This window comes from Hipposideros armiger, unplaced genomic scaffold (assembly GCF_001890085.2).
Source record: "Hipposideros armiger isolate ML-2016 unplaced genomic scaffold, ASM189008v1 scaffold_29, whole genome shotgun sequence".
Lineage (NCBI taxonomy): Eukaryota > Metazoa > Chordata > Mammalia > Chiroptera > Hipposideridae > Hipposideros > Hipposideros armiger.
Window position 1 is genome coordinate 895,320 of NW_017731379.1, and position 20,856 is coordinate 916,175.

General features: G+C 37.5%; 1 protein-coding gene across 1 annotated transcript in view; it reads left to right on the plus strand.

Annotated features, from left to right (window-relative positions):
- Positions 1-19,386, plus strand: part of DGKE (diacylglycerol kinase epsilon) — a 24,886-nt gene extending 5,500 nt beyond the window's left edge. Inside the window, exons 3-12 of the mRNA XM_019636746.1 lie at positions 4,288-4,447; positions 6,112-6,231; positions 9,108-9,251; positions 9,526-9,683; positions 10,042-10,093; positions 11,860-11,973; positions 13,023-13,094; positions 15,385-15,512; positions 15,757-15,868; positions 16,243-19,386. Coding sequence (XP_019492291.1) covers positions 4,288-4,447; positions 6,112-6,231; positions 9,108-9,251; positions 9,526-9,683; positions 10,042-10,093; positions 11,860-11,973; positions 13,023-13,094; positions 15,385-15,512; positions 15,757-15,868; positions 16,243-16,422 — 1,240 coding nt within the window. The 3' untranslated portion in view covers positions 16,423-19,386. The remainder of the gene's footprint in view (positions 1-4,287; positions 4,448-6,111; positions 6,232-9,107; positions 9,252-9,525; positions 9,684-10,041; positions 10,094-11,859; positions 11,974-13,022; positions 13,095-15,384; positions 15,513-15,756; positions 15,869-16,242) is intronic.
- The last annotated feature ends 1,470 nt before the right edge of the window (positions 19,387-20,856 follow it).

Genomic DNA, 20,856 nt, shown 5'->3' on the forward strand with positions numbered 1-20,856 from the left:
CACAGGGGCTGCAGCCTACGCCGCTGTCACAGGCGACTCCAGCTCCAGGTTGAGCTGTTGTTCAGCATCTTAGCTGTGGAGGGCAGTGTCACTGGCCTTCATATGTGGGATCCGAACCGGGGCCCTCTGGTGTCCCAAGCCAGCTCTTAACCATCGCGCCACTCGGCCGGCCCTGAAGCTTTTTTTTAAATAAAGCAGTCATACTCCTGCACGAGAATGGCACATATAGGGTATGTTCTATGTCTTGATGAGAGTTTGAGTTATATGAATGTGTTCTTTTGTTAAAACTCAGCAAATGGACATATTTGTACATTTCATTGTATGTAAATTTTCCATCAAAAGAAAAGAAACCTATATACAAATAAATAATGAATTTAGGTAGTGACACCTGCTTGCCAAGGTATTTAGGAAATATTCTAATGTCTGCATTTACATGAAGCGCACCAAAACTAAGAGGGATTAAACATATCTGTGTTCACTGTAAAAAAAAAAAAAAAAACTAATGCAAAACATTTTTTAAAAGCAAGAAGACTATCCTTGTTTTTTGGAAATGCTAGCTGAAGTATTGAAAGGTGAGATCTCATAATGTCTGCAATTTACTTTCAAATGATTCAGCAAAATGAGTTTATATTGAAAGAGAGAAAGCAAATAGGGGAGAATATAATTAAGAATCAGAGTGAAGCGTTGCTTTAAGGTTATTCATGTTTTGATTCTTTTGACTTCCGTGTAATTTAAAATTTTTCAAAGTAAAAAGTTGGGGAAAAATAACAATCATAAGCAATTGCTGAATGACATGATTGCTGAAACTAAAATATCAAGACATTAATAATGTCTTACTTCCCTAGGTTTGAAATTTATATCCAGTTAAATACTAATTACCAAAGATTTAAAGAGAACAGATCTCAGTTTTGAATGATGTTTCTAAGGAAAAGTATAATGCTGAATAACTAGTAAGCATTTTGGCTTTACCTTGACAGAGCAAAGGATGATAGCCATAATATTGGTTAAAAGAGGGCCGGCCGAGTGGCTCAGTTGGTTAAGAGCTCGCTCAAGAGTTTGAGCTCTGAGCAACAGCGGTTCAATTCCCAGCCCAAGCTGAGCAGCCGCTGAGCTGCCAACAGGTAGCAGGATGGCTCAGCTTAACAAATAAACAAACAAACAAACAAACAAACAAACAAAAAGAGCATATTGGTTAAAAGAATCTTCTCTGAAAATCTAAGAGAATTTAGTAATAAATAATAAAGGTGTCACAAATCGGAGGATAGAAAAAATTATTTTATCAATCACTCTAGGACAGGTGCTCTCTGAAGGAAAAAGGGTTAGATCTTTGTATTACACTATACACCAAAATAAACTCCAGATAGATTAAAACGGGTTCTTAGTTCATAGACACATAAAGTTCCAAGAAAGCCTGACACTTTCATGAGTTCTCAATGGACTAGCCCCAGAAGGTTAAGAAGCACTGAATTAAAGACATAAATATGAAAAATGAATTGTGGAGGGGAAATAACTATAGGTGAGTATTTATCTAATTTGAAAATGGTAAAGGACTTCACAGCATAGAAGCATTTAAATAAACCACAAAGGGAAATATAGATCTCTGTATCAAAAAAGTAAATAAGTATATTAAAAGGTAACTTGAAAAGAAAACTAAATAAAACAAGTTTGCAATAAACATGACAGAAAATTCACCTTTACCTGGTGATCAAAGACCTCCAAATTAAAACAACAAAATACTTTGTCTATCACATTATTAAAGAAAAAAACGTTAAGTATTAATGAGCAGTGTTAGTAGGTGCTAAATATGATAAATACCTTCATACACTGATAACAAGCACATGGACAGACATATCAAGAACCTTAGGAAAATGCATGCATGCCCTTTGATTTAGTAACTTCTAAGATCCCAGGAAAATAATTTCATTTATGGTTAAGGTTGTTCACCATGGTATTTATCCTTAGAAAAATAAACTATCTCAATGTTTTTGGGGAAAAAAACACGAAAACTGGTTAAATAAATGATGATATATCCATATGATGTGATATTATATGTATATTCTTTACAAACTATGTTTTTAAAAAATATTTAATGGCATACAACAATATTCATGATATAGTGTGGGAAGAAAAGTGCTATCCAGATATATATACATTATCTCCCTAACCTGAAAACCAAACATTTAGGCACTATAAAACTGAGAGTAGGCCAGCCGAGTGTCTCAGTGGTCAAGAATTGGCTTAAGAGTGCGAGCTCTGAGCAACAGGGCCACCGGTTCGATTCCCACATGGGCCAGTGATGCTGCCTGCTAGCTGAGCTGTCACTGAGCTGCCGACAGGTGGCCAGATGACTCAGCTGATGTAACAACAAGATTGCCTGTTCCATGGTGGGCTGTGCCCACCCACAACTAAGACTGAACTTGGCACCTTGAGCCTAGCTGCCGCCTGGCTGGCTCAGTGGATAGAGCATGCCCTCTTAACAAGTCTGCTGGTTGGACTCCCACATGGGATGGTGACTACGCCCACCTGCAACTAAGATTGAACACAGCACCTTGAGCTTAGAGGCCACGAGCTGTCAACAGGAAGCCAGATGGCGACTGGCGCCCACCACCACTAAAATTGAAGAACAACAACTTGGCTGGTCCCCTTCCCCAATTCCCCAACACTGTTCCCCTCCCCCAATTCCCCAATAAAATCTTTAAAAGAACTGAGAATAAGTACATCAAAAAGTTAAGAATAACTATATCTGGATGAGTGTTACATCTTTCTGTATTTCTTAAATTCTCAAGCAAAAGCTGATATTATCTAATTTAAAATCAGTCTAAAACTTTATACAGGTAGCTTACGATTATATTCTGGTTTTTAGAAACTCAAGCAATTTATAAAAGAATATAGAGTAAAAAGTGAATGTTCTCATCCCTCAGTCCCACTTCTCTTCCGAGAGAAAACCACTGTGAAATAATTTCAGTGGGTATCCTTTCAGATTATTTTCAATAATAACATACTGTTTTAAAGTTAATAGTAGAGCAGTGGGCGGAGGTACCAAACTTCAGCCGCATAAGTAATCTGTAGCTTGAAAGCAACAATGAACAAAAGTTATGTGCAAGTTACTTGGCAGTTTGTTCTTTTTAACAGATCATGCAGATAACTCTTCTTTCAGTGGTAAACAGTAATTACTTGACAAATCTGAACATCCAGCCAGGAAAAAACAAACTTAAAATAGAAGGCCAAGAGAGTCGAGCTTGGGGTGAAAGAGTCCTTGTCCCTTTTAATTACTCATTTAATTATGACCATTATTTTCAGCAGGCCTGCTTTTATCAGTACAAAGCTGCCTTATATGTGAGAGGATTAAATACTTAGCAAATTAGTAATAGAAACCTGGGACCTTTACCAGCATATTCCCTGCTGGCTTCACACACAGGTCAAATGTAGAGGCAGATCTGAATGTACATGGCTTCTGTCTGTATTTCAAATGCAAGCCTATAGATTAGTTTTGTATTAACTGCCACCAAGAAATCAACTATTTTACTATATTTTCTAGTGTTCTCAGATGGTTATATAAGTGAAGATATTTTCAAACTGGGTCCTGAGGAACGTTTCAAGGACCCAGGCCAGTGGGCCATTTAAGCAGTGAGGACTTTAGGCCTCATGGAACTAATTCAAAGCAGAAATAAATAATACATGGAACTACTGTTCTAGATCAGCTTTTGTTTATGTGGATTATATTTATTGATATTTACCACGTTATAAATTAAAACTGAGTTGTTTAAATGTTTGTTTTCTTAAAAGATTGGTAATGGTAACATAAATAATGTATTTTTATCAAAATAAAATAATGAAAATTTAATGAGAACAGTGGCGTTGTTTTACATTTTTGGTATATTTCTGAGAAGTCAACTAGATTGTCCTCTCTGCCTCTGCATTCAGTTTATTGATGTAGCATGTGTCATACAGCTTCTGGAAACTCCACTGTACACTTTTGAGAGAATGAGAGTGAAATAACATCTTAGTGTTGTTATTAAAATGATTTTAACCACACAGAAGCCCTGAAAGGATCCTGGGGGCTCTGGGCTACACTTTAAGAACCACTGTTAGATTTAAACTGCCAAGTCTGTTCAAACTTCATTGCTCTGTGTTCACTATGCAGATACAGTTATAAATCTTTTACTTGCCAGATTTTATGTTCAATAGTGATGAAATTACTGTTTTAATTTTTTGAGAAAATGATAGGCCTCCAGATCAGTAAGATTGTGGTTTTAAGCTAATTATTGTCTTTGTTTCTTCCTTCAGGTGCATTTGGTGTCAGAAAACAGTACATGATGAGTGCATGAAAAATAGCGTAAAGAATGAAAAGTGTGATTTTGGAGAATTCAAAAACCTCATCATTCCACCAAGTTATTTAACCTCCATTAATCAGATGCGTAAAGACAAAAAAACAGATTATGCAGTGGTAATCAGCGTTGATTTTTCCTTATGTAATTGATTTCCAGAAAGTAGTTTAAGTCCGTGTGCCAGTTACAACTGTGTGTGTGTGAGCAGAATCATGGTAAACCATAAAACTCTACCCAGTGCCTAGAGATATGCCACAAATTTTGGCTCTTAAGTTCTTTCATGTCTAAAGGGAAATTGGAAATGTTATACTCGTGGTTTCTAAATCACTGCCTGCATCTGAATCATTTGGGGAGCTTTTTAAAAATATAGATTCCTGAATCCACCCCATCACCATGTTTGATTTAGTAGGTCTAGGGAAGGCCCCAGAAACCCATATTTTTTTAAGGTCCTCAGCTGATCCTGATGAACAGCCAGGTTTAGCACTCATGATTATTGTCAGTGAAAAGAAAACATAGATTTTCCTCACACGTTGTTCTAAAAGAATTTTTCCATTTGGAACTTTACATAGGTGCCTACAGATAAGTTTACATTGCACATTAGATGCTGCCACAAATAACGTTGAACGTTAAAGCTGTTAGCAACACTTTACAGTATGTTTGTGTGAAAATCGATGTAAATGTATCTCTCAATCTTTATGTAACTTAAGGAATCACTATAAAAGTTTGCATTTATTTCCTACTTGAATATGCCAAAATAGTTGAACTATTGGGTTGTTGGAAAAGTCATGACGCAGTTTTGCAACGAAAAACAGAAAAAATACGTCATGACTTTTCCGACAACCCAATATTTTATTTTAAAATCAAGCTGTGTCTTTTCCAAGTTAGGATTTTATACCTTAAATTTCATCTTTGTCAATATTCCTTCAAAAGAAAGGCATTTGAAAATTTAAAAACATGTTTAATGTTGTTACACATATTTTTTAAATATACAACCCCTTATGAATCTGAATTCAATCTGAGATCACAAGGGATGAGAATCACTAAGAAAAACCACAAACATCTTCATTCGTGTTTACACCCACAAGTGAAAGGAAGAGGAAAGAAATTAGAAAAACAATTTCATTTGACTTTGGACTTTGTACAAATCTGGATTCTTGAACCTATTTCTGAGTACTCCATTTAAAATTTAAAAAAACTTAGACAAACTAAAATACATCAGAATACATCCAGAAAAGGACTGTCAAGGTAAAAGAGCAGAGATATACTCAATATCCATTCTGTGAAGGGCTGAAAGAACTGAAAATACATTGCCTAGGAGATAAAACCAATGAAAGGCATAATGCTTCAGGTGCTTGAGCACAACAGTTACATGGAAGAACAAATGAAATTCTATTTGCTTCAGGTTGCAAAATTAGAACGATGAATAAAAGTTATTGAAAGACACATTTTTAACTCAATTTAAGTGAAAACTTCCTAATTGATTCAGCAGTGAAACGGGCTGCCTTGTTATTGAGTTCCTTCTTACATAAATATCCAAGCGTACACTGGAGGACTTAGCTAGAAACATATAGAAGAGGATTATATATTAAGTGGGAGTTCATTTAGTTCATCTCTAAGGTCCCTTTCCATTCTTAGAATTCTTTGATTTTCATATTGTATTGATGTACTGGGATAGTTGTTTTTCTCTCAGTAAATTACAGCATGGTTGTTACTAGGAAATGAAAAGTTTATTGCTCACTGGTTTTGAGATATTTAACCCTTTCGCTTGCTTTAATTTTTTTAGCTGGCCTCTAAGCTTGGAAAGCAATGGACTCCATTAATAATCCTGGCCAACTCTCGTAGTGGAACTAACATGGGAGAAGGGCTGTTGGGAGAATTCAGGATCCTTCTAAATCCAGTCCAGGTAACTAAAGCGAAAACCTTCCTTTCCATATTAATCTTTTCATTTTTAGCTTTTCATTTTCCCTAAATTATAATGGTTGTTAATACTTTAAGCCAGTAATCAATGATTATAAAATGAATAATAATTATAAAAGTATCAAGCCATTTGAATATGTGAAGAAAAGAGGTGAAGATTTAAAATGGTGGAGCCACATTAGAAAACAGTTTGGCAATTTCTTCAAATGTTAAACATATATTTACCATACCACCTAGCAATCCCATTTTTAGGAATCTACCCAAGGGAAATGAAAAATATATTCTATAAAGACTTTTAGGCAAATGTTCATAGCAGCATTATTCATAATAGCCAAAAAGGAGAAACAACAGAAGTGTCCATCAAAACAAAATGTGGCATACGCATACAATGGAATGTTATTCAGTGATAAAAAGGAACTAACTACTGGTAGATACATACTAAAATGAATGAACCTCAAAAACAAGCTAAGTGAAAGAAGCCACATGCAAGGGGTCCCTATTGTATGATTCAGTTTATGTGATCTGCCCAGAAAGGGCAAGCCTATAGAAACAGTACATTCGTGGTTGCCTGGCAATGAAAGTTCTAAACTGGATTATGGTGGTGGTTGGACAACTCAGTAAACTTACTAAAACTCATTTAAATATTTATTTGAAGTGGGGGGTGACTTTCATTATATGTAAATTAACCTCAATTTAAAAAAATAAGAATAAAAGGATCACATCATTAAGACTGAGGTTACATGCTAGCAGCTTCTACTTTGAAGTACTAAGCAACCCATTGTGCAACAATCAGAAATGCAATAACTTTTGTTTTTCTTCCAATTTGTATTTTTCCCATTCAACATTATACAACTTAAGGAAATTATAAAAGTAATAAAGGAGAGAAAATCACCTACAGTTTCCCACACAAACACCTCAGTTGTTTTCATTTGTGTTCTTTCCATGAATTGTCTACATTTACATATTAACATTACTGTAACAATAATCTAGATAGAAATTTGCGTTTTGTTTACTTAAAAGTATATTTTTCCATGTTGTAAAAAAACCCTCATAATTACATATGTAATAACTAAGATAATTAATTGAATAGATATAACATATTTGTACAGTCTCCTGCTGTACAATTATACATTGTACAATTATAAATAACACCACACTGAATACCTTTGTTCATGTATTTCCACCTTTTGGGATATTTTCCTAGATCATTTACAGAATTGTGGTTATCAAGGATCCTTGCATCTTTGTCATTTTATGCATATTGCAAAATTGCTTTCCAGAAATGTGTACTGATTTACACTAATACTAGATTTTTAAAATCTGGTATACAGTATGAAGCACTAGTTAAAGGTGAACCTAGCACATTCTGGTTTCGTGTGAACAGGAAGGAGGGAGTGTTGTAGAATAGATAGACTGGGATTGAATCTGTATGTCAGCACTTAATTAGCAGGGGACTCGTAGGCAAGCTGTTCAACTTGCCTGTGTCTTGATTCCTGGTCAATAGAATGAGACTTACTCTGCTTTATAGGGACAGTGTCGGGATGAGCCACAGTGAATATTAAGAGTCTGGCATAATTCCACTTCCAGATATTTATCTGAAGAAATCTGAAACACTATTTCAAAAAGACCTGCACCCGTATGTTCATTGCAGCACTATTTACAATAGCCAAGATATGGAATCAACCTAAGTGTCCATCAATAGATAAATGCATAAAAAAGAGGTGGTACGGGCCGGCCGAGTGGCGCGATGGTTAAGAGCTGGCTTGGGACGCCAGAGGGCCCCGGTTCGGATCCCACATATGAGGGCCAGTGACACTGCCCTCTACAGCTAAGATGCTGAACAACAGGTCAACCTGGAGCTGGGCTGCCTTGAGTTGCCGGCGACGGCGGAGGCTGCAGCCCCTATGGCAGTGGGTTGCCATGGGCTACCGTGTGTAGCCAGCAGCCAGCGTGAGCGGCCAGCAGCCGCAGTGAGCAGCCGTCCAGAAGCCGGTGACTGATCTGCCTCACCCGGGAAGAGCGCAATGATGGTGCCAACTTGGGCCAGTGAAGCAACGTCCTCCACAACTAGACTGAAGAACAAAAGGACAGCAACTTGTCTGTTCCCCTTCCCCCAATTCCCCAATAAAAATCTTGAAAAAAAAAAACAGAGGTGGTACATATACAATGGAATATTACTCAGCCATAAAAAAAATTTTTTTTAAACAACAAAACAATGAAATCTTGCCATTTGCAACAACATGGATGGATGGACCTGGGGGTATGATATACTAAGTGAAATAAGTCAGATTGAGAAAGACAAATACTATATGATCTCACTTCTATGTGGACTCTAGAAAACAAACTGAAGGAACAAACGAAACAGAAACAAACTCATAGATCCATAGAACAAACTAATGGTCTCCAGATGGGAGGGGAGTTAGGAGAATGGGTGAAAAGGTGAAAGGGATTAAGAAATACAAATTACCTGTTATAAAAATAGTCATGGGATGTAACGTACAGCATAGAGAATATAGTCGATAATATTATAATAACTATGTATGGTGTCAGATGGTTACTAAATTATCAGGGGATCACTTGGTAAGTTATATAAATGTCTAATCATTATGTTGTACATCTGAAACTAATGTAATATTGTATGTCAACTCTAATTGGAAAATAAATTAATTTTTTTAAAGTGTAAAAGATGCAAGGGGGGAAAAAAAAAAACCTGGCATAGAGCCTGGCATATTGTTAAAGATGGATGCAAGGTAGCCGGTCTTGTTGTTTAACCATATCTGTACTCATCTAGAGGGAAATCATCCTCACAAATGGAAGACAGTGTTGGATAAAAATAAGTTTTTTCTTTTCTTTCATTTCTAGGTTTTTGATGTAACGAAAACTCCCCCTATCAAAGCCCTGCAACTTTGTACTCTTCTTCCTCATTACTCCGCTCGAGTGCTTGTCTGTGGAGGAGATGGGACTGTGGGCTGGGTCCTGGATGCAGTTGATGAAATGAAGATTAAGGTATCTACCTTTAACACCTACTTGCCTTTTACACAAGCACTTCCAAGATCGTTATACAGTGTTTTTTAGTTATATGTTTATTATGCAAGTGAATATGAGAAGACATTACCAATTTTGAATATTATCATTAAGCAGTCAGCATAACCTTTAGCAAAACAACATACAGTTGTGATATTTGTATCTTTTATTGCTTTGGTCTTTAAGTTTTACCAAATGTTATTGACCTACAAATAATCTGAAGAGAAAAATCTAAACTATATCTTGCATATTCTAGGGACAAGAAAAATACATTCCACAAGTTGCAGTCTTGCCTCTGGGAACAGGCAACGATCTATCCAATACGTTGGGCTGGGGTACAGGTTATGCGGGAGAAATCCCAGTCACACAGGTCTTAAGAAATGTGATGGAAGCAGATGGAATTAAACTGGACAGGTAAGTTACACTTCCCCCCAAAAGGAGACTTCTTGGGCTTTGAGAGCATTGTTTGGTTTATAAATAAACTCTTGTGTAAGTTATAAAGTTAAATAATTTAAAAGTAAAAGACTACATTAGTTGTACTTAAATGTAGATGCTGGTGTTTTATTTGGTTGTTATATAAGGACTGAAAGTCATAAGTTAGCCAATTAACTTATCTCAGATTTTGCATACTCAGATGTGCTTACTTTTTCAAATGCTGTTTTAATGGAAGGACTTTATCTCCCACGCATGCAGAGTTGATTGGTAATCATTTTAGTTAACTGGCAGTTGATTTGGGAATAATCACGAGTTTTTTTTAACCTCCATTTTTTAGATGGAAAGTTCAAGTAACAAATAAAGGATACTACAACTTGAGAAAACCCAAGGTATGTTTTTAGGGCTTCTGTTGCAGGTAGTTTCAGTGAACATGATGGAGTGCCTCCACTGTACAAGACGTAGCCCTGTGGTGGGACACAGACCTGGTGCTTCTCTCTAAGAGCAGAAGAGATTCCCCACATGCACAGTTCCCGAGTGGGACTGTAAAGAGTGATGTGGGAGAGAGCCGGTGCTCGGGTGCTCGACTCTGCCCTGGTAGATCAGGCTGGAAAGACTTCAGGGGAGGTCACATGTGACTTGGTCCTTAAACGGTAAATAAATTTAGGTCAACAGAGAAAGGAACAAGACTTTCCAAGCAGAGGAAATGGAGACGAGACGGTACAATTCATGGTTAGCAAATAGCAAATAATACAGAGAGAGCAGATCTGTATTTTTTAAAAGATGCTCTGGGGATAGTGTGAAAAGAGTTTAGAAGCCTGCACAAGAACAAAACAAGGGGGAGCTTAGGATGAGGACAACTCAAAGACATTTTAGAGGCAGACTTGATCAAGACTTGGCAGCCGATTGGTATTAGAGGAAGAGAAAAAAATGCATATTACTACCAGATTTCTAGTTTTTATCGTGGGATGTATGGGAAGGACATTAGCTAAGATAAGAAAAATAGAAAGGGGACGGCCGAGTGGCGCGTTGGTTAAGAGCTGGCTTGGGATGCCAGAGGGCCCCGGTTCAGATCCCACTTATAAGGGCCAGTGACACTGCCCTCCACAGCTAAGCTGCTGAACAACAGCTCAACCTGGAGCTGGGCTGCCGTGAGTCACCGGTGACTGCGTAGGCTGCAGCCCCTGTGGCAGTGGGTTGCCATGGGCTACCGTGTGTAGCCAGCAGCCAGCGTGAGCGGCCATCCAGATGCCGGCGACTGATCTGCCTCGCCCGGGAAGAGCGCAATGATGGTGCCCACTTGGGCCAGTGAAGCAACGTCCTCCACAACTAGACTGAAGAACAAAAGGACAGCAACTTGTCTGTTCCTCTTCCCCCAATTCCCTAGCCCTGTTCCCATCCCCCAATTCCCCAATTGAAAAAAAAGAAAGAAAGAAAAACAAAGAATTTCAGGTTTGAGATGGAAGAGAATGAGTTAGATTTTGGGCATATCAACCTTGAAGCTATGGCGCCTTAAACAAAAAGTTGGAGATTCAGGCTTATTGCTGAGGAACAAGACAGAGCTTGAAGATGTAGATTAAAGAATCCAGGCTAGGTTGTGTAGTCAGATAATCTAAGATGGTACCAATAGCCTGGGTTGAGACTGATAGAAGCCAATGTAATAGGACCACAGGAGTGGAAAGCCAGGGTGCCAAGTAGATGATAAGATCTGAGGTGTAGCATATTAAACAGAAATGGAAGGGAAATTCATATCTATACTGATCAGCCTTTGAACTGAAGCTTTATTACTAGATAGCATAAAATAGCTCTATGTGAATAGTAAATGCAGAAAGTATTAAATTTTCATAAAGAGCATAAAGAGATGTACATACTTAATATACCGCATTTCCCCATGTATAAGACGCACCCTTTTTTTCAAAAAATTGGGGGTCTAAAAACTGGGTGCATCTTATAAAGTGGTTGTAGTTTTGTTTTTTTGCTTGCATTTCCCGCTCTTTTCATGCTTGTTTTTGCGCTCATACAACCACTGTAAAAGATGCACCCAGTTTTTAGACCCCAAATTTTTCAAAAAGGGGTGAGTCTTATACATGGGGGACTACGATATAACACAGGCTTGGACTGAAGCATAATCTGTTGCTTATTGTTACCCTTTCCACAGGAATTCACAATGAACAACTATTTTTCTGTTGGACCTGATGCTCTCATGGCTCTCAATTTTCATGCTCATCGTGAGAAGGCACCATCTCTGTTTTCTAGCAGAATTCTTAATAAGGTGTGTTGGATAAAATAACATTTCCTGCTTATCACCGAAGGTACAGTAAAAATCAATGGTTCAATTCTATCTAGCACTTTCTCAAGTAGATTCAGAGAGAACTAACTTATGGGAACATTGACCTGCTTTGTGTAAGACTGTCAGATTAGATCCTTAAATGTATTTCATTAAAGTATTTTATCACAATAGCACATTTTTTAAAATTTAAAGTTGGAACGTTTTACAGCCTATTTTGCTTAGAGGGCAACTAAGTGGATTATATGATAGCTTATCTTACTTAAATGGCAACTAAAATTGGAAAGAAATTTTAGGCAGGAAAAGTGTTTGGTGAAGTCGTTAAAGGAAAAATAGATTCCATTGGCTTGGAAAAATTCCAAAAGGCAGATAAGGTAAGAGAAGGAGCAGTTTGTTTACCACGGCTTTTAACAAGGATCATTGCTCTGGTTTCTAGTAGAGTGGATTCCTTTGGTGGAAGTTTTGTCTTGGATTTTTTTTTAATGACTGTTGGTGATTGAGCAATAGGATGTTAAAAATAAATGTAAAACAGTTTTGTTTCTGGTTCTGTTTTACAAATATTTCAAATTTCCAAATAGTATCCTTTTATTGATATAAGTACTAAGGCAGTAAGTATCGCTGTTTATACAATTGGTAATTGACAACATTCTCAGTGCTTCCATCAACCTTTGAATATTCAAAAGTGACTATAAAATGTTTGCTAGATTTATCTGTATTCCTTTCATTAAATAACCTGAAGTGCTAGAAAAAGGTGGAATTTTCTAATTTTAATATAGTATTTTCTTATAAAAATGTAGCTCTTTTTGATAAACTGGGAGAAAACACCATCTAGGCACAAACCGCCCCTATCCCATATTCCCCCTAAAAAACGGCTAATTGAACTCAAAAGTAATGGGGCCCCTTCTTCCCATCAGCATCTAATCCACTCTAAGGTAACATGACTTAGCAGTCATGCCTGGGAGCTTTGGGACAGTGTCTTTTTCTTGCAGGGCTTGTTAGATTGTTGTAATATATTTTCTGTTCATTTCTCACAGGCTGTTTACTTATTCTATGGAACCAAAGATTGTTTAGTGCAAGAATGTAAAGACTTGAATAAAAAAGTTGAGGTAAGCTTTTAAAGTTTCGGTGGTCTCTGGATTATGAACATTTTGAAGTAAAAATGTTGACTTATCTATTAATATATTTTGCTAACATATATGGAGTATTTATTGTGTGCCGGGCACTTCACTAAGTGCTTTATATACAGTATCCCACTAAATTTTCACCACAGCACTATAAGGCAGGTACTGTTATATTCCCATTCTGCAAAAGAGAAAACTGTTTGAAATTAAGTAAACTGCCCACATACACATGTAATGAGGATTTGAACCCAGGTTTATATAGCTTCCAGAGTCTGTTTAACTCTTACGCTAAACAGCTTCACTCACACACGATGACTAGTGCGAGCTTATCTAACACAGTGCCTGACTCATCATGGACTCGCAGAGGAAGTTTCAACCCAAAGTTTAATTCATATTGTGGCGGTTATCTTGTATATATTCCTCACTTGCTTCCAAAAAGAATCTGTAATGGTTAATAGCAACGACAAGGACATTCATACCGAGAAACCTAGAACTAGTAAAATAAGTAAACAGGGAAGAGCTAAATAATCAATGGCTTGGGAACAGAGCGAAAAGAATGAGCAGGGAGTGAGGAGCCTGATTATACGTCAGCCCAGGAATGCTGCTGCAGTTAGGCAGACACTTAGCTCACAGCCTTTGCAGCCACGGCACAGGAGAATGGCACGGTTTCCCATGAAGAAGGTTTCCTTCTGCTGCGTCGTGTTTTCTTTGTCTTAGCCTTTGACAGCATTAGTAGAGCGAAGCATACAAGGTAGCACTTTATTTTGTGTCTGATATTTTGTCTATAGAAAAAATAAGTGTGAAGCCACCTACAAATGCCAGGCACTGTCCTAGGTACTAGGGATACAGTGATAAAACCCCTTGTTCTCACTAAGCTATAGTCTGAGAGAAGAAAGACGTTGAAACCACATTGCAATACAGTTTGAAAAGTGCTGTGTTAAGGAAGGCATGAAGGCATCCAGTCTTATAGGAATAAATAAGAGTGACACATAACCCAGAGGCTGGAGAAACTATCTAGGGACAGTGACTGTAACAAGGAAGTCTATCTGGAGGAATCTGAAAATGCAGTAAGAGTTAGCAAAGTGAATAAAAAGGTGAAAATTGTCCTAAGCCAAGAACAGTATGTACAAAGGCCCAGAGGCAAGAGAGAACATGGTATATTCAAGTGAGTTCAAGCTGGAGCATAGCTTACAGGAGGGAAAGTGGCAAGAGCTGAGGCTGGAGAGATGGACAGAGGCCAAATTGCAAAGGAGTTCCTAATAGCCTGTTCAGGAACTTCTATCATGAGCACCGAGTCATGCACGCCATTGAAGGGTTGTGATAGGGGTTGACAAATTTGCATTTTATAACTGGCGACCCAACTGCTCTGTGAGAGATGACTTAGAGGAGAGCAAAGCTAGAGCCAAGACTAGTTATGAACATTTTAAGGAAGAGTGATGGTATGCTGGACTAGGATGTTATCAGGAAGGATGGAGATGGATAGATACTTAGAAGTAGCATCAGTCGTTTTTAGTGATTAATTGGCCATGGAGGGTAAAGGCGAAGAAGTCAAAGAGAGCTCCTGGGTTTCTGGTTTAGGCAACTGCGGGGTGGGAGGCAGTACACTCTTCCCTGGGAAGTAGATTGGTAGGGGGGTTGCAGAGAAGATGTTTAACTCAGTTTCATACATAGGAGTTGTAGGTGCCACCGTCAGTTGGAAGTGTTTTGTGGGCAGGTTGGATACACAGATCTGGCCCAGTTCACTTTCATGGACCATCGAAATATAGCTGTCAGCACAGAGATGGCAATTAACAATATAGAAGAAGTAGCTAAGATCATCCTTCAGAGTCTGTAGCATGAGAAGAGAAAGGAGCCTGGGAGAGGCAGGAAACAGAGCTCTCCATCGTGACTGAGGAGGAATACCCAGACAAGCAGTCTGGATCCCAGAAAGCAGAAGGAGAGTAATTTCAGGAAAAGAGATAAGGGGTCAGCAGTGCCAGGTGCTGCTGACACAGCAAGGCAGGTAAGGCCTGACAAAAAGTAATGGGATTTAACAAAAAGGATGTCACCGTTGACCTTGGTAAGAAAAAAATAATAATGTGTTATAATTCATTTATTATAATAAACATTGGACCAGTGGGAAAGCCAGGTTACCTTGAGTAAGGAGGAAGAAGTAGCCTTGTCTCCCACGTGCACCTCTCACATCTCATGTATATGCAAGTGGCTGTGCATTCTAAGTGGGCGTGCCTGGAAACCACGTGCCCTGTAGTAATTAACTACTTGGATTTCTTTAAAGCTAGAGCTGGACGGTGAGCGAGTAGAACTGCCGAATTTGGAAGGTATTATCGTTCTGAACATCGGTTACTGGGGCGGCGGCTGCAGGCTGTGGGAAGGGATGGGAGACGAGACTTACCCTCTAGCCAGGTATGTGCGTTTACAGTCTGGTTGTTCGTTTGTTTGTTTATGGCCCTGTTTTCTTTGAAGCAGTCTGTGCTTTATAGACTCAACTTTAAAAAATTTTTCCCTCAAATTTTCTTTTTTGTATACCTCATTCGTATTAAGTGTTTAATAAGCTGATGATCCACCCACATTAAAAACTAATTGTCCTGACATGGCTGACTTTATGTTATCGCATCATATAATCCATACCTCCTTTTTCCAATTTTAGGCATGATGATGGTTTACTGGAAGTCGTTGGAGTATATGGGTCTTTCCACTGTGCTCAGATTCAAGTGAAACTGGCAAATCCTTTTCGAATAGGACAAGCACATACAGTGCGGGTAGGTGAAGTGTTATTGTAACAGGCTAATTTGTTACAGTCCATTTCTAAGCCATTGATATGTATAAGAAAATATTACACACTAAAGCTTTCCTTAAATAGTGGTTTACAGCCCACGCTGTTAATCACCCTCCACCAGGGGCTTGAGTGGGATGGGGAAAAATAGGAAATAAGGCCCTCGATCCAGTTGAAGAGATAAAGCGTTCAGTGGAAAAGAATCCTTTAAACAATCAATGAATAAAGATATATTCAGATTAATTTGCTAACAAATGTCCCTAAGAAGGGGCAAAGGACTATAGATGATGTTATTAAGAAAGACCTTTCAGAGCTTTTTTGGGACTGACGTTTTTCTAATTATTTGTTCTCTGATACCAGCTGATTTTGAAGTGCTCAATGATGCCAATGCAAGTTGATGGGGAGCCATGGGCCCAAGGGCCCTGCATTGTCACCATAACTCACAAGACGCATGCACTGATGTTGTACTTCTCTGGAGAACAAACAGACGATGACATCTCTAGTACTTCAGATCAAGAAGACATAAAGGAAACTGACTAGCTGGATGAGAAAATGAAAACTTACTCCAGAATCCTCACAAACCAGTAGACATAGAGTCATCCAAAAAGTAGAAATTCTGTCAACTATTTAGTCTTTATTTCACCAGTAGTATAATGAGTATACATTTCTGTAAATAGCATTCCAAAAACAGCCAGACTTCCCAGTGATTACAAATGCCTGTGTTTTTTTTTTTCATCAAAACACTTTGATCACATAGTACTCATTTTTTAAAGTCACAAAAGGTTGCGTGAAGGTAACTTGTTTTTTCATGGCTTTATGTTTGTGAGTGAGGTTTGCTCTGAAGGGTACGCTCTCACTCCTTATTCTTGAACCATATGTTTGATGTGGGTGGAAACATCATTTCCACCTTAATTTTTAATATGGTGACACTATATCATTTTAAAAATTAACTTACGTTTTTGAAAGGAGATGGTTGGTTTCAGACCAGTGTGGTTAATGCAGGGCACCCTCCTGCAGCATGGCTTTTCAGATTCCTACATACAGCCCAGCACCAAGTGGGTCCACAAGTATTTATTTCCAGGAAACCCTAAAAGGAGAAATGTAAAACAAAGACTACTTAACATTTTTATTATGATTTTTATTTTGGAAGCGTTTCCAGACGCCCAGATGTTTGGTTATCCCTGGTAATGACCACGTTGAATTGAAATTCAGGATCTTGTTTCTAACCCAGTATAACCCAAAGAGAGCCACATAGGTAAATTGGTAAAAATTAACATAGGTGAATTGGTAAAAATTAAGCACTCTGGATTGAAAGTTAGGGGTTCCGAGCTGGGCAGTACACCAGTCTCTTTTGACTAAAAGACAGTGTCACCCATTCAAAAAAAATGTACTAAAGAAAATTTACTAGTTATATTAATCACTCAAAAACAGTTCAATAATGAGTGATAAGTTTAAAAAATTTGGTGGTCTTATAGTTGTTTAAAATACAATAGTTTTTTAGAGCCAAAGTACTTAGAATTTCCCCTGGGGAAGTTCCAAATCCTCTGCTAAAATGTTTGTATCATATTTATTTTAAAATGAGAGAGAGATATTTTTTTTACTTATTTATTTTCTTCATTGTGGTAACGTGTTTAGTGTTTACAATATATAGCTTTATTTAAGAAGTGAAACTGATCACATAAATTCTAGTCACAATCAGAAATGTAGCCTATCGACTAAGCAATTAAAACATATAATTCTCCTAACAGTTATTCTCATTCTTCAGAAATATTTCTCAATTTTTTTTTTTTTCCAAAGAAAAGGTTTGGGGTGGGGAGTGAAAGCACTGGCAAACTCCTTTTGGATAACTGAAAGTTTTATTTCATTGTTTTGTTTGACCCTCAATTGCCAAAAACATATTGAAGGACTAGTCTCATGGTTACCCATTACAGGGTGCTCTGCTCTTGTGAACCAACGTACTCCTTTGGGTCCTGTACTTAGATTCATTGGGCCTCCTGTCTGGTGTTTTTCTAACAAATGGCCCGTTTGTGTACTTGCTGGTCTTTCACAACATTAATCTCTGAAAGATTAGAATGTATCCCCCAAAACACCATTAGCTCTCCTTAAGGAACTATTATGAACCTGTCATCCATGAATTGCTGTAAACTTCAATTTCAGTCACCTTCAGGCCCAGGAACAACTTAGTGCTGTATACAGTAATCAGTACATTATATAAAATACTTTTTATTTTGCTTAGATTAACCTCTTCCAGATCTCAACAGGAGATGCTAAATTCTAGTACTGAAAGATTCTGTGAGCAGATCTGTTTCACCTTATTCATACACCTTTCAGTAGGTAACCTATTGTGGTGGGAGTTTTGTAGATTGTCTTTTATGGGCTGATCATGTTTTGAGTATAATGAGTTTTATTCTTTAATTCATGATCAAAATTGTTACAGATGTTACATTTTACAAACATACTGTTAAGTTCACTTTGCTTTAGGCTGTGTTATCTATAATTCGTAGTGCTAATTGTCAACTCAGAACATACAGTTAATTTGGGATATCAGAAATAAAATAACTAGTCTTTTTTTTTCATTGTTAAAACTACTCTAACTATAATGTTACATTGGATTTAGAGCAGGTTTATCTATAACACCGTCATTTATTTAAACAAATTGGTTTTTCGGGTTTCATAATCCATTGAGGTTTTTTTCCTCAGTCACCCTTCATGAAGTTTTCCTGTTGCTTTATTTACTCATTCTGACTTAATTTTTATTTAGGAAAGTTATTTCAGAATACCATATTATAAAACATATTATCTTATTTCAGCAAAATTCACTTTTTTAGGCACATTTACTCAGCATTTCAAATAAATATATAAGCACGTGTCTTGTTTTAAATAATTACAATTTACATGACTCATGTTTGCAAGTTATATATTAGGTAGCGATTGTTTACATTCCCAGAGATTCTACACTTTACAGAAGATAATTTGCCATAAGATTTCCCTGTTCCGTTTGAAATGGCCTTGATTTTTTACAATAATAGCTTCTATATTCTCAGGAAGAAATATATGAAGCAAAGCATATCTCCATGCCTGTTTCAGTTTCTCTCGTCTTTTGCTGTCCTCACACATTCCTAACCCCTGGTAAATTTGGTGGGTTACTCACTCAGTACCTGGCAGCTCTTAATGGGTCCCTCATAGAAGTAGATGGTGATCATTTTCAGTACTTTGATACGTTTAATAGAAAACACACTGACTTGTGTTTTAAAACATAGTTTGTCTAATGGGAAGATTACATGATCTTAAGTGTGTTTTAGGTTTTTCTGCAACAATTAGCTGTGTGAGCCCTTAATTATAAGCGAATGTTTATAAAAGTTTTATAGTCAAAATTATTTTATTTTTTAAGGTGTGTCAAAAATTGCTTTTTGAAATATATTTGCCTAATTAGAGTTGTCAAATATACTGTGACTCCAACTGTATAAAGTCCTTTTTGTGCTATAAAAAGGAATACTACCAACATGTCAGAAAAAGATAGTGTGCATTTGTAATATAAAGTTGTATTTAACATATTAATTTTAAATTTGCACTAACTAAAAAACTTTAAAGGTTATATTAATTTATAGACTCATGTGGATCCGAATACGTAATTCGTACTTTTCAGCTGAAAAGGTTATACTTTCTTTAGAATGAGTGATAGTTTTATGTGGTTTTCCCTCAAAATGATAATATTGAAACAAGACCCAGCACTCTATATTAGTATTTTTTTTTTAATTCCACGTAACTTGGGACAAGGAAATGTAGGTAGACTTAATTTTAAAAAGGAAAAATCTAGACATTTAAAAAGGAAAAAATAGTGGTGTTACTCAAAAGGTGGTTTTGGTTTTGCTTTTTAAAAGCATGTCCCTGCCTTCCTCAAATTTTCCCTTTAAGGCCTAGCTCCTGTTGCTCAAACTGTGATCTGCAGGCCGTCTGCAGCCTCAGAGTCACCCTGGAGCTGGGTGACACCATGGATGTGTAAGCCCAGCAGCTCTGGACTTTGTGAATCAGTGTCTCTGGAGATGGGATGTAGGCACCTCGTTATTAACAAGCACCTCGGCACTTCTGGTGTACACTGAAATTGTAAAGCTACTGGTCTGTACCTCGTGTTCCCCCAGGGCTTTGCCAGATGGATGGATACCATGCAGGAAAACTGAATTAATTAGATGTTCTTAAAATTGTCTTTCTTCACTACACTAATAACTGTCCTCTTCCCCCTCACCAAACCTTTCTTTTAAAAGAAACTCTGTGAAAAACTTGCTAATATCCTATCCAAGTTGACATATGTATCTAAACTCTAATACATAAAAAATGGTGCCTCAGATTCTGACGTGGCTGCAATTCATGGAGGCTGGACAGACGAGCAGCGCTTCAGGGGCAGCGAGTGGGCGCCCCAGAGGCTCCTGCTCTCGCTTCGGTCAGCGCTGCCCCATGCTCGGGTGCTGCTTCAGATAAGATTTCAGTCGATAAAATATTTCCTCTTTCAAAACAAATTCCACTATTTTTTTTTTTTATAAAGAGTTTGGAGGCCACTACTCTAATGATTCTGGTTAATTTTCTACTGATCTTTACAAATTCAGAAACCTCGTGTTTTTTGGCTTTGAAAAGAATATTTTGGAGGTCTCAGTTGCTGCTTGGAATATGGCCACTTGGCTATTTCACAAGTTTTAAAGGCGTTTTGTTGAATAGTAAAGCACTGGCTTAGCCTGTTTCTCATATTTCTAATTTTAGTAAAGTATAGAAATGGTCTGTGTATTTAATTTTAGTTGTGTAAATACACGCTCACACACACATTTTCCTTCATGGCCCTGACCGTGATCAGTTCATGAGGCTTGCAGGTCTCAAAAAGGTACCTTCTGGGCCGGCCGAGTGGCTCAGTTGGTTAAGAGCTCGCTCAAGAGTTTGAGCTCTGAGCAACAGCGGTTCGAGTCCAGCCCGAGCTGAGCAGCAGCT